Source organism: Grampus griseus, assembly GCF_964374135.1.
Source record: "Grampus griseus genome assembly, chromosome: 1".
NCBI lineage: Eukaryota > Metazoa > Chordata > Mammalia > Artiodactyla > Delphinidae > Grampus > Grampus griseus.
This window is the reverse complement of record NC_139017.1, coordinates 175380609-175394899: the sequence shown is the minus strand read 5'-3', so window position 1 is coordinate 175394899 and position 14291 is coordinate 175380609. Positions and strand designations below refer to the sequence as shown.

At 42.0% G+C, this 14291-nt stretch overlaps 2 protein-coding genes and 1 pseudogene across 3 annotated transcripts in view; 1 reads left to right on the top strand and 2 right to left on the bottom strand.

Annotated features, from left to right (window-relative positions):
• Positions 1-729: 729 nt before the first annotated feature.
• Positions 730-1565, bottom strand: LOC309821559 (small ribosomal subunit protein eS4-like). The gene has a single exon (XM_082652962.1). The coding sequence runs from the start codon at positions 1546-1548 to the stop codon at positions 757-759; it is 792 nt and encodes a 263-aa protein (XP_082509088.1). The 5' UTR covers positions 1549-1565; the 3' UTR covers positions 730-756.
• A 1277-nt stretch (positions 1566-2842) lies between these two features.
• Positions 2843-14291, top strand: part of PEX14 (peroxisomal biogenesis factor 14) — a 137228-nt gene continuing 125779 nt past the window's right edge. The window contains exon 1 of the mRNA XM_082675724.1: positions 2843-2884. Coding sequence (XP_082531850.1) covers positions 2849-2884 — 36 coding nt within the window. The 5' untranslated portion in view covers positions 2843-2848. The remainder of the gene's footprint in view (positions 2885-14291) is intronic.
• LOC309829759 (large ribosomal subunit protein eL32-like) lies at positions 13089-13603 on the bottom strand (annotated as a pseudogene). The gene has a single exon. The product of its transcript is annotated as a large ribosomal subunit protein eL32-like (transcript).

Genomic DNA, 14291 nt, shown 5'->3' with positions numbered 1-14291 from the left:
AGACGCCGGAGGTGTTTTTTTTTTCTGCCTTATATTAAGGAGTTGCATTCGCGCGTTCAAAATGAGGTCAACAGGGATTTATTTTGTATTATGAAGGACACGCCCGTATACTCCCTTGAATTGTTACAGCACTCCTTTCTATATATATAGATAGATGCAAGATATTAATACATAAAGCAGTGTCATTGTACTGTGTTAATTTGTTTTTCCTTTCCAACCTGAACAAATCTATAAAATGTCCCAACCTTCACGCTGATCTGAAGGAAGTCAGTTTTTTTTTTTTAATTTTTATTTATTTATTTTTATTTTTGGCTGTGTTGGGTCTTCGTTTCTGTGCGAGGGCTTTCTCTAGTTGCGGCGAGCGGGGGCCACTCTTCTTCATCGCAGTGCGCGAGCCTTTCACTGTCGCGGCCTCTCTTGTTGCGGGGCACAGGCTCCAGACACGCAGGCTCAGTAGTTGTGGCTCACGGGCCTAGTTGCTCTGCGACATATGGGATCTTCCCAAACCAGGGTTCGAACCCTTGTCCCCTGCATTGGCAGGCAGATTCTCAACCACTGCGCCACCAGGGAAGCCCAGAAGTCAGTTTTAAAAAGTGATGAGTGTAGCTTTCAGTCTGGCTGAAAACATAACAGAGAAGCATAAGGTACTCGCACATTTCCACTCTTTTTTTTCTTTTAACACTAAAGAGGCTTTTAATTATGTAGTATTATCTATAACTACAAAGACTTTCCCAATCACGTCACTTAGAGATAATTTTATCCACTGCTCTGTTTGGCTGCCAGTCTCTTGTCTCTCTCCTCAGCAATGGTAAGGCGGATACCCTTTCCACGAGGAAGAGAGATCCATGGTTTGTTTCCTTTGCCAATAACGAAAATGTTGGAGAGCTGCGTGGCAAAGCTATTGCCGTTGGCATCTTTCACATGAACTGCATCAAAAGAACCAGGATGTCTCTCCCGGTTAGTGATCACACCAATTCTTCCCAGGTTAGCACCTCCAGTCACCATGCACAGGTTACCAGTGTCAAATTTGATGAAATCAGTAATCTTGCCAGTCTCCAAATCAATCTGAATGGTGTCATTCACCTTGATGAGGGTATCAGGGTAGCGGATGGTGCGAGCATCATGGGTCACCAGATGAGGGATTCCTTTTGTCCCCATAAAGACCTTTCTCACTTTGCATAACTTATACTTGGCCTCCTCAGGTGTAATACGATGAACAGCAAAGCGACCCTTGGTGTCATAGATCAGACGAAAATTCTCTCCAGTCTTGTCAATGCTGATGACATCCATAAAACCAGCAGGGTAGGTTATATCAGTGCGGACCTTGCCATCAATCTTAACGAAACGCTGCATGCAGATCTTCTTTACTTCATCTCCTGTTAGGGTATATTTAAGTCTGTTCCTTAGGAAAATAACTAGAGGGAGACATTCCCTCAGATTGTGGGGACCGGTAGATGGACGAGGAGCAAACACACCAGTCAGTTTATCCAGCATCCAATGCTTTGGAGCTGCTACGCGCTTCAGGTGCTTCTTGGGACCACAAGCCATGGCTGCGCTAGGCACGGAAATAGCTCCACTCTTTCGATTCCCTGCTTCAGCTCTGCAAATTGGGTTGGGACCTCGGAACGAAATGCTTAAATAACTAGATTAAACATTAAGGTCTCAAAGAAACCAGAGGCAAAAGGGTAAATGCGAACCACATCACTGTTGAGATTGTTCAGATGCTGCTTGACAATATATTTGTCTTTGTTCTAATACTGTTACTTATGGAAAAGTCTGTGTTTTTCACTCCTGAAAAACTAACATTTAAGATTAAAGTAATAATTTAAAAATTATCAGAAAGTTTCCTTGCTTAAAAAGGGGCATTCTCCGCGCACCGCGATGAAGAGTGGCCCCCACTTGCCGCAACTAGAGAAAGCCCTCGCACAGAAACGAAGGCCCAACACAGCCATAAATAAATAAATAAATAAAATTTTTAAAAATGGGGGGGGCATTCTATATAAACAAGGAATAATTATCAGCCCGTATTCATTCAGGGTCAATCTCTTTCATATTTTGTTTATTAAAGGAAATCAGATATTATGAGAAAAAGACATGTAAAATTGTTTGGTAGGAGGAATTGTTAACTGAGGCAACCCTTTTGAATACACCATCATTGATCAAAAAACAACTGCAATGTAACTGACTGATAGTTCTAATGTATGCAACCCTTTCGTATAATTTCACAATTAGCTTAAAATCTAACAACTCAACCGCTATAAAGTGAAAACGGTTCGTAGAAGCCTCTCCTCTCCAAAAAGCCCCCTCTTCCGAGTTCTCCTAATAGACCTGCATACCGTTATCAGACTCCTAGCTCCAAGATGTAATTGCGTGTGTGTGTGTGTGTGTGTATGTGTGTGTGTGTATTTGGCCTAGACTTGAGAGCAGGGGTTGAGTCTTGCATCTTTTTATTTCTCGCGGCTACCAAAGTGCCTGGCAAATGGTAGGCACCCGATTGAACCATCAGTTAATTAATTAATTTCCAGGTTTCTTCACATTCGTTCATTTATTAAATACTTAGGGTGTCCCTACATGTGCCCAAGGTACTGTGAAGATGGGCAGAGATTTAATTCAATAAGTATAATATACATATAAAAAAGCAAAAAGGACAGGCATCGTTCTTGCTGGAAAGCAGAGACCTAATGGAAACAGTAAGCGGTGTGGGGGACGTGGGAGCTCCCCTCTCCTCCCCGGGCGTCCCCCATCGACAGCTCAGTTCCGGCTACTTTAGTCTGGGCGAGAGAGCGAGAGCGAGGGCGCTTGGGAGAAGCCTCGCCCAGCGGCGATAGACTAGTCAGGCCTCAGAAAGATGGCGTCTTCGGAGCAGGCAGAGCAGCCGAGCCAGGTGAGGGTAGTGGGACTGCCCCGCTGTACTGGCGGGGACCCCGCTGGAGGGGGCGCTCGGCGGGTGGCTGGGAGCCCGGTGGGGACCCTGAGCCTCGGAAGCCGGGGGCTCCGACCTCTTGCCCCATCCGGGGCCCCGCCCCTCCCCGGGTCCTCGCCGCCCGGCCCCTCCCCGCGTGACCCCTCCTTGACTACATTCCCGAGCAGGGGCCCGGGGGCGCCCGAGGGCCCCCCCACTTCCCGCCTGCCAGCCCCTCGGGTCCCACTTGTACTTGGCCAGGTCGGTGGCGGGACCCTTGAGAGGCCCCCCAGGCTTGAGCTGCGAGGGCCCCTGCTTGAGGAGAGGGGTGAGAGAGGCTGGATCGTTCCCGGCCCTTCCCCCTCGGGATAGGCCTTACTCCATCAGGGTTCCCTCTCTCTCGCAGCCTCAGCCTTCTGGGTGGCCCCGCTGCCAGCCTCTTCGTCTTTAGTCACCTTTGCGTTTCCCCTGCCAAGTTGGAGGGGGGGGGAATGTACTTGGACCCTCTCAGTGCGTTGGTAGGAAGTGGACTCACTGTAATCAACCGACGCCACCGAGCTTTTGGTTGGTGATCCGTCTTTGCTGCCCACAGTTAGGTTTTCTTGGCCAGGAGCTCTAGCTTTTCAGCCACAGAATCAGCCGAATCCCACTCCAGTCGGGGGACCTTGAGGACCAGTGCTCCTGCCTGTCCGTCTGCTGTCAGGAAGCAGTGGATGCTAAGGCCTCTGTAGGCGTTTGTAGTCCAAAGGTGGGGTGGGCTGAGGTGAGGAGGATGGGGTAAGCGGTACCTTACAATTACGGAGTGTGTGCTGTCATGCGGGAGACAAATTACGCTTATTATCTCGTTTAATGCTCATTACAACCTTTATGAAGTACGGGCTATTAACCGCCATTTTGCAGGGTCTGTAACGCGCCGCAAATCAGTTGCCTGATTAAGCCTGGGTTTGAACCCGGCTGCGTGTGAGTCCACTAGTTGGCCCTACATGTTTAAGTTTAGTTAGGATTAGACAGAGGAGGAAGAAACTGGTTTCAACCTGGACCTCATCACTCATCTCTCACCTGCTTGAAACACCTGTGGACTTCTCAGCGGCCTCCTGGTATTTCAGTTCCTTCCTTGGAAGAATACGGCTTAGTGTTTCTTATTACTCTTTTATTCTTCATGATCATTCTGTTACAGGAATTGCACATAGAGGAGTTGTGAGTTCCCCAGACCAGCTTCCGTTAGCAGAGTGAATGATTCAGAGAGATGTCCAGATTGTAAAACGTGAGAAATATCTAGGGCTGATTCTGGCCTTCTCACTGTCGGAAATTCTGGAGTGTGGAGAGTGTCCTGGTGGTGGGGTGGGCCCTCCTTTCCTGCCTTAACCCGCTTAGCTTGCTGAAATGCTGAGGCTCCTCAGAATCTAGGTTCCTCTGAGCTGTTACATGTTAGGAATGCCCATAGGCTGGGATTAAAGGATGCCAGCGCATGTAATTTGCCTGTGCTGTGAAGGTTACTAAAAATTCTGCCACTCGGAGCCTTTGTAGTGCCCAAGGATTCCTTTGGTTCTGGAAATTGTCCTCTCTGTACACGTGCAAGGAATCTAGGTTCCTTAAGGGGGCTGGGCCAGCACTTGTTTGGTTTTCAACTCTGCTGCTGCTTTGCCCTCCTTTCCAAAGCTGATAGAGATGGGATTGCATCAGAAAATGCTGGCAGCTTGGGAAAAAACTTGAATGCTTTACGCCAAATTCTGTCACTGACAATAAGCTGCAAATGCACACATAAAAAAAATATTTTTTTAAGTTTTATTTTTGGCTGTGTTGGGTCTTCGCTGCTGCGCGCAGTCTTTTTGTAGTGCGTTGAGCGGGGGCTACTCTTGGTTGCGGTGCGCGGGCTTCTCATTGCGGTGGCTTCTCTTCTTGCCGAGCACAGGCTCGAGGCACGCGGGCTTCAGTAGTTGTGACTCACGGGCTCTAGAGCGCGGACTCAGTATTGTGGCGCATGGGCTTAGTTGCTTCGCGGCATGGGGGATCTTCCCGGGCCAGGGATCAAACCTTGGTCCCCTGCATTGGCAGGCAGATTCTTATCCACTGCACCCCCAGAGAAGCCCCAAATGCACACATTTAAAGTAAACCAACTCACTTTAGCAGTTGCTTCTCATTTCATTTTCTAGTCCTGATCAGTGGGTTTCCCATTTCTCCAGTAAAGCAGTGTGGAACTGAAAGAATGAACTGTTTGGGTATTTCCTCCAAACCTGGTTTGTGTCTGAGAAGAACGCATCCCACCTTTGGGACTGAGGCAGTATTCTGTCTCTCATAGAAAGTTTGTTAGTTGGCCGTGTGGCATCAATCTCTCATTTTGAAAGATTAAGGGTAAATAACCAACAATTTCTTTCTTTGAAAGGCAGTGTAGAGCAGTGGTTAAAAGTATGGACTCTGGAGCCATCCCCACTGGGCTAGGATCCTAGCCCCACTACTTACCAGGTGTGTGATCTTGGACAAGTTACTTAACTTCTCTGGTCTTAGTTTCCCCATCTGTAAAATAGGAATAATACTAGTGCCTATCTCATAGCATTGCTCTGAGGATTAAATGAATTAACTTATTTTAGAACAGTGCCTGACACAGTGTGTTACCTATTATTATTCCATTCAGTAAACTCTGGAGTTTCACTTACAAATCATCTAAGCCTTTTCTCAATCCCTATTAAAACATTTTTTGGGATATGAAATTTCATATGTTGACCACCAGTCCACTAAGGTTGGTTTTTTATTTGCTCGGAAGTAATTTCCTTGAAATTTAAAGGAACACGCTGAATACTGGTGTTTATCCTAGCTGTCCTTTGTGCCTTTTAGATTTCAGCGATATACTTTCTTTTTCATAATGGTATAGTCTTTTTAGGCTGTCTTCAAAACAGTCTGTTGGAATTGCATTTATTGCTTATCCTGTTTACTCCACATTACTCGGTTTTGTATGGTTAATCTCTTATCAAAGTCCCTTCTAGTCTGTACATGTTATGGCCCATAGGAACGGGAAATGTCATCCCTATTTTTGTACTTTCCCATCAGTTTTTCTGTCTTTAGTGAAGGGCAGAAGCATGGTTCAATCTGATTGTTTAATGGTTGTTGAATATTGAGAATTATTATGGAACATAGATTTCTAATCTGTTCAGGTTCACTGGATATAATAAATTTTGGACTGAGAAAACACAGAGGCAGGGAAGGGAGAAGAGTACAGCAAAGATGTTACGGAGTGGAAGAGCATGGCCTTGTATCCTGACAGACTTTGCTTTGAACTCCGGCACTCACTTACTATTGGACTTGTCACTCTACCTCTCTGAACCTCAGTTTTCTTCTCTGTAAAATGGGAGTAATAATAATCTCATTTGAGGGTTGACTGAAGCCACAGATGTTAAGAGTGTGTGGTGCATATTAAGTGCTCAGTGGATGTTGGTTTCCTTCTCCAAGTTTCTGTATGCAGTTTTGGAAGATTATTGAACTCTTGAATAACAGTAGTTCAAACAAGACATTTTTCCCCTCACTCTTTATTTTGAAAAGTTTCCAACTTATAGGAAAGTTGAAAGAATAATACAGAGAACTCCTGTAAAACTCCCATAAAAACTTCACCAATATACACTGTTTACATTTTGCTGAATTAGCTTTATCTCAGTCTCTTTATGTATATTTTTGAAGGATTTGATAGTAAGTTACAGACATCATGATATTTCATCCTAGAATACTTCATCTTGTCTCTCGTAAGAGTAAGGTTATTCTCCTACATAACCATAATACCATTATCACACAAGAAGTTTGGTATTGATGAAATATTATTTACAAATACCACATTCAAAATTCTCCAATTTAAAAAAACAATCAGGATCCAATGAAGAAATAGGGAGTGCATTGATTTGTCTCTTTAGTATGCTCTAATTTAGAACGACTCCCTAGCCTTTAAAATTTTTTAAAAACTTTTTACTGCTGTTTAACATACACCCAGAAAGTACACCAATTATGTGTCCAGCTTGGTGAATTTTCACGGAGTGAGCACACACTTGTGTAACCAGTACTCAGATCAAGAAATCAAGCGTTACTGGGACCTCAGAAGCCTCCTTGGCGTCCCTCCCATTACTAGCCAATCCCCCAGAGCTGCCCCTATCCTAACTTAAAATCCATAGATTAATAGCTTTTTGAGTGACCAAGTCTTTGTGGCCAAAAGCTTTACTGTGGAATTCCAGTAGATGTGTTGTGGTCAGTTTTGACAAATGTATATACCTGTGTAACCACCACCACAATCAACATCAAAACAATTCCCATATTGCTGAATGTTCCCTTACCTTGCTTCCCAGTAAATCCTAGCCTTTGGCCTCAGGAAATCTGAACTTCTTTTTATCACTATAGATTATATTTGTCTCTCCTAGGATTACATACGAATGTATTCATACTGTAAATATTCTTTTGTGTCTCACTTTTGCTCATAATAATGTTTGTGAAATTTATATTGTATGTCTCAGTAATTCATTACTTTTTATTAGTGGGTAGTATTCCATTGTATAGCTATACCACAGTTTGTTGATCTGTTCACCACTTGATGGATCTGGATTATATTAATTACCTATTGCATAACAGTGTTATTATAAATTTAGCAGCTTAACGCAGTACATGTTTATTGTCTCACAGTTTCTGTGGGTCAGGAGTCAGGACACAGTTCAGCTGAGTCTCACAAGGCAGCAGTCAAGGTGTCTGCCTGGGCTGTGATCTCATCGGAGTCCTGACTGGGGAAGGATCTGCTTCCTAGCTCATGTGGTTATTGACAGCATTTAGTTCCTTATGGACTTCAGACTGAGGACCTCTCTTTGTGACTGGCTGTCACCCAGGACTTGCCCTCAGTTTCTTGCCACATGGTTCTTCCCAGGATGGCCACTTGTTTCCTCAAAGGCAAGTGGACATTACAGTCTTAGATATTGTAACCACATGCATGTAATTACATGCATTCTGTCACTGTTACTGTACTCTGTTGGCCAGAAGCAAGTCATAGTTCCTGCCCACACTCAAGGGGACAACACAAGGGCATGAATACCAGGAAGTGGGGATCATGGCAGTCACATTAGAGTCTTTCCCTCACATGATTGGTTCTAGTTTGGGGCTACTATAAATATTCAAGTGTGTTTGTGAATACATATGTTTTCATTTTTCTTGGTAAATAACTATGAGTGTATTTACTGGGTCACATGCTAAGTGTATGTTTAGTTCTATAATAAATTGCTTACGTGTTTTGCAAAGTTGTACTATTTTTCATTCCACCAGCAGTGTATGAGCATTCCAGTTGCCCCACGTCCATATCAACCCTTGGTATTGTCTGTCTGTTTTAATTTTAGCCATTCTAGTGAGTATGTAGTGGTATTTCACTGTGCTTTTAATTTGCATTTCTGTGTTGACAAATAACATTAAGCAGCTCTTTTCATGTGCTTATTGGTAAAGGCTGAGGTTAATTTTTTTTTTCCCCATATGGATATCAGTTGTTCCAGCATCATTTGTTGAACAGATTACCCTTTCTCCATTGAATTATCTTGCCATCTTTGTCAAAAATAAAAAAAATTGTATATAATAGGTTAATTTCTGGACTCTCTTCTGTTCCATTTATCTATGTTTCTCCTAATGTGAAGGAAATACAGTTGACTCTTGAACAACAGGAGTTTGAACTGCCTGGGTCCACTTATACTTGGATTTCTTTTTCAACAAATACATATTACAGTACTACACAATTCATGGTTGGTTGAATCCATAGATATGGAGGGCTAACTGTAAAGTTACATGTGGATTTTTGACTGTGCGGAGGGTCAGCCCCCGTAACCACTGTGTTGTTCAAGGGTCAATCGTACTATCTTGAATGCTGTAGCTTTATAGTAAATCTTGAAATCAGGTAGTGTAAAGTGTTCTGACCTTATTCTTTTTCAGAATTGTTCTAGCTTTGGTCCATTGCATCTCTATATAAATTTTAGAATCAGTTTATCAGTTCTTACAAAAAAGCTTGCTGGGATTTTTACTGGGATTGTGTGGAATCTATAGATCAGTTTCGGGGAGAATTGACATCTTAACAGTATTGATCCTCTAATTCCGTAAAATGATATATGTCTCCATTTAGGTCTTTTTTTTTTTTTTTTTTGTGGTATGCGGGCCTCTCACTGTTGTGGCCTCTCCCGTTGCGGAGCACAGGCTCCGACGCGCAGGCTCAGCAGCCATGGCTCACGGGCCTAGCCTCTCCGTGGCGTGTGGGATCCTCCCGGACCGGGGCACGAACCCGTGTCCCCTGCATCGGCAGGCGGACTCTCGACCACTGCGCCACCAGGGAAGCCCCTCCATTTAGGTCTTTGATTTTCCTTAGTAGTATTTTATAGTTTAAAGCGTGTAGGTCATGTACACATTCTGTTAAATTTCTCTCTAAATATTTCATTTTTTTGTATTTAATGTTTAAATTTCATTTTTAATTGTTCAGTGTTAGTGTATAGAAATAAAATTGAGTTTGTGTGTTGGCCTTATATCTGCAGCCTTGTTAAGCTCATTTGTAATTCTAATAGTTTTTTGGGTAGATTCCTTGTTTCTCTGTAGATGATTATGTCATCTGCAAGTAAAGACAGCTTTACTTCTTGCTTTCCAACTTGTATGCCCTTTTTTTTCTTGCTTTATTGCACTGTGCAGGACTTTTAGTACAATGTTAAAAGAAATATTGGGAGTAGACATTCTTGCCTTATTCCTGATCTTAGGGAAAATGCACTCAATCTTTCATATTTAAATATGATGTTAGCTATAGGTTTTTCAATTTCTAAATTTTAAAAATTTTTTATTTTTGGCTGTGTTGGGTCTTCATTTCTGTGCGTGGGCTTTATCTAGCTGTGGTGAGCTGGGGCTACTCTTTGTTGCGGTGCACAGGCTTCTCATTGCAGTGGCTTCTCTTGTTGTGGAGCACGGACTCTTCTAGGTGCACGGCATTCAGTAGCAGCATGTGGGCTCAGTAGTTGTGGTGCGCGGGCTCTAGAGCTCAGGCTCAGTAGCTGTGGCGCACGGGCTTAGTTGCTCCGCGGCATGTTGGCCTTTGCCAGACCAGGGATCAAACCCATGTCCCCTGCGTTGGCAGGCGGATTCTTAACCACTTCACCACCAGGAAAGTCCCAACCATAGGTTTTTTTGAAGGTCCCCTTTATTTTTACTTTGCTTAGTTTTTTTTAATCATATGTGTTTTGAATGTTGTCAGGTGCTCTTTTTGCTGTCTGTCGAGTTGATTCTATTGTTTTCCTCCTTTATTCTGTTAATATGTGAGTTACGTTGATTGATTTTTCAAATGTTAAACCACCCTTGCATTTGTTGGATAAATTCCACTTGGTCATGATATATTACCCTTTTTATTGATATATAATGCTGGATTTGATTTGGCAATATTTTGTTAAGGATTTTCACATTTATGTTTATGAGCGATATTGATTTATAGTTTGTGTGTGTGAAATCTATGTCTAGTTTTGTTGTCAAGGTAATGCTGGCCTATCAGAATGAATTGGGAATTTTTACCTTTTTTTTGGCTGTGCCACGCATCTTACAGGATCTCAGTTCCCAGACCGGGGATTGAACCCGGGCCACGGCAGTGAAAGCCCGGAATCCTAGCCACTAGGCCACCAGGGAGCCCCCACCCCCCGACCTTTTTTTTCTATTATACTTTCTGAAATAGTTTATTATAAGACAGCTATTATTATTTTCTTAAATGTTTGATAGAATTGACCAGTGAAGCCACCTGGGCCTAGAGTTTTCTTTTAAAATTTTAGTTGTAAACTTAATTTCTTTTTATTATTTATTTATTTATTTTGGCTGCACCAGGTCTTAGTTGCGGCATGTGGACTTCTTAGTTGCGGCATGCATGCAGGATCTAGTTCCCCGGCCAGGAATTGAACCTGGGCCCCCTTCATTGGGAGCATGGAGTCATACTCACTGGATCTCCAGGGAAGTCCCTTAATTTCTTTTTAAATTAAGTATTTTAAAATTATGTTTTAAATTATTAATTATGTATTTTAAAAACAGATATAAGGCTATTAAGCTTTTCTGTTTTTTTCCTAGGGTCAGCCTTGGCATATTGTGTCTCAAGGAATTTGCAGTCATTTGCAGTTGTCAAATTTGTTTGTAAGGTTTTTCATAATATTCCCTTATCTTTTTTAAAAAATTATTTATTTATTTATCTTATGGCTGTGTTGGGTCTTCGTTGCTGCACATGGGCTTTCTCTCTAGTTGCAGCAAGCAGGGGCTACTCTTTGTTGCAGTGCGTGGGCTTCTCATTGTGGTGGCTTTTCTTTGTTGCAGGCTCTAGGTGTGCGAGCTTCAGTAGTTGAGGCACATGGGCTCAGTAGTGGCTCACGGGCTCTAGAGTGCAGGCTCAGTAGTTGTGGCACACAGGCTTAGTTGCTCCGTGGCATGTGGGATGTTCCTGGTCCAGGACTTGAACCTGTGTCCCCTGCATTGGCAGGCAGATTCTTAACCACTGCGCCACCAGGGAAGTCCCTCCCTTATCTTTTAAATGTATATAAAATACGCAGAGATTTCCCCTTTTTCATTCCTAATGTTGGAAATTAATGTCTGTTTTAATTGATCAGTCTGCATACAGATTTATCAATTTTAGTGTTCTTCAGAACACCAGTTTTTATTTCATTGATTTTCCTCTGTTGTTTTAAATTTTATTTCTTACTATTTACTTTGGGTTTCATTTGTTCTATTTTTCTAGCTTCTTTTCTAAAGTCACTAACTAAAACTGTAAACTTCCTTCTAAGCACGGCTTTTGCTGCATTCCACAAATTTAGATGTGTTGTGTTTTCATTGTCATTCAGTTCAGAATATTTTCTTACTTCCCCTGTAATTTCTTCTTTGACCCATAGATTATTTAGAAGTCTGTTTAATTTCCAAACATTTGAAATTTTTCCGTATTTTTTTCTGTGATTTCTAGTTTAATCCCATTGTGATCAGAGAACATTTTCTATATGATTTCAAGTCTTGTAAATTTATTTTATGGTCTGTCTTGATGAATTTTCCTTATGAACTTGAAAATACATTTTACCGTTGAACAATATAGATTTGAACTGTGCAGGTCCACTTAAAAGCTTCTTTAATAAATACATTCTTCATTACTACACTATTTGCAGTTGGTTGAGTCTGTGGATGGGGAACCTTGGATATGGAGGGTCAACTGTAAAGTTATATGTGGATTTTTGACTGTGTGTGGGTCGCTCCCCCTCACTCCCTTGTTCAGGGGTCAACTGTAATGTATATTTTGCTGCTGTTGGGTGAAGTGTTCTGGGAATGTTATTAGGCCATGTTGGTTGATAGTATTATTTAGGTCTTCTATATCCTTACTGACTTTTTGATTAAGGTGAGAAGATTATTTAAATCCCCAACTATAACTATGGATTTGTCTTTTTATCTTTTAAATTCGGTCTGATTTACTTTATGTGTTTTGAAACTATTATGTGTGCATACTTATACAGGATTATTATGTCTTCTTGACTGACTCCTTTATTTTGGAAATGTCCGTGTTTATCATTGGTAATATCTTTTAGTTTGAAGTTGCCTGAGATTAATATTGCCACTACAGCTTTCTTATGATTAGTGTTTGCATGGTATATCATTTTCCATCCTTTGGCCTTTTAGCTATGTGTGTCTTTTTCTTTAAAATGGGTTTCTTGTCGGCAATATATAGCTCCATCTTTTACTTCTTTTTTTTTTTTTTTTTTTTTCAGTATGCGGGCCTCTCACTGTTGTGGCCTCTCCCATTGTGGAGCACAGGCTCTGGACGCGCAGGCTCAGCGGCCATGGCTCACAGGCCTAGTTGCTCCGCAGCATGCGGGATCCTCCCAGACTGGGGCACGAACCCGTGTCCCCTGCATTGGCAGGCGGACTGTCAACCACTGTGCCACCAGGGAGGCCCTATAGCTCCATCTTGAATTTTCTCCCCACCCAGTCTGACAATCTCTGCCTTTTAATTGGAGCGTTTTAACATTTCTTGTGGTACAAGTATACTGTTGGCAAATTCTAACTTTTTTTTTCCTTTTGAAAAAATCTTTAATTTGTATTCATTTTTGAAAGATATTTTCATTGGATATAGAATTCTAGGTTGACAGTCGTGTTGTATCTCCCCCCCTTCCCCCCCACCCTCTGTGGGCATTTTAAAGATACTATTTTTTTTTAAATCTCAGATGGCTGAGTTTTTATGTTTTTGTTTTTTCTTTTTCCAACACAAACACAATGTGCACATGACCTGTCTATTCATTTTCTTTGCTGTGCAGCCTGGCATTGGGATTGGCGACTCTGATGGCCAGCGGGGCTGCTCTTTCCGCAGTGGCTTTGAGTTCTTGGAGTAATCTCAGCACAGTAAGATTTGTTTCACATCAGCAGCCCTTCAAGCTCCTTGAAGTTGTGGACCAGGAACTTCCGGAAGCCACTGGGCAGCAAGAGCTTTGTTTTCCCGTTGCTCCCATAACCAATGTTGGGCATCAGGATCTGGCCCTTGAATTTCCTGCGCACAGTGCCTCTGGATTTCTGCCAGTTCCGCTTAATTTTGACATATCGGTCTGACTGGTGTGGGTTGAACTTCTTGGTCTTTTTGACAATCTTGAGCTTCACGAGAGGTTTGAGGGCAGCCGTGGTGGCTGCCACCTCTGTAGGCAGGCCAAGGAAGAGCTGAAGATACTGTTCCATTGTATTTTTTTTGGCTTGCACAGTTGCTGTTCAGAAGTCTGAAGTCATTCTTAATTTTGATTAATTTTTTTCTGGCTACTTAAAGGATTTTCCCCTTTTCATGAACTTTGAGCCCGTGATTATGGTGCACCTTAGTCACTTTTGTGTTTGTTCTGCTTGGAGTGTGTTGAGCTTCTTTGTGAGTTTGTAGTTTTCATCAAACTTGGAAATCTTTCAGCCATTATTTCTTCAAATATTTTTCTTTTTTTGGTCTTCTTTCCCCCTCTCTGTCCTTCATTTTGCTCAATTTCTATGTTTTCAAGTGCACTTTTTTTTCCTGCAGTATCTAACCTATTGTCATTACCATTCAGTGAAATTTTTATTTCAGACATGTGTTTTCATTTCTGGAAGTTCTGTTTTCTTTTTATACCTCACATTTCTCTCCTTACTATGATCATGTTTTCCTTTAAATTCTTTTTTATTTATTGAGGTTTACTCGACATACCACATTATGTTAATTTCAGGTGTACAACATGATTTGATATTTGTATTTTTTAAATGAGTTAAATTCTTGAATAAAGTTATGACACTGTCTTAATGCTCTTGTTTGCTAATTATTCTAATTTTTCTTATTATTATAGGTCACAGTTTCCTGCTTCTTGACACATGTTGAGATTTTTGATTAGGTGCTGGGTGCTGTGAATTTTAC

What these genes read in the sequence shown, in the direction of transcription:
- LOC309821559 (XM_082652962.1), bottom strand. Translation starts at nt 1,548, where the DNA reads ATGGCTTGTGGTCCCAAGAAGCACCTGAAGCGCGTAGCAGCTCCAAAG.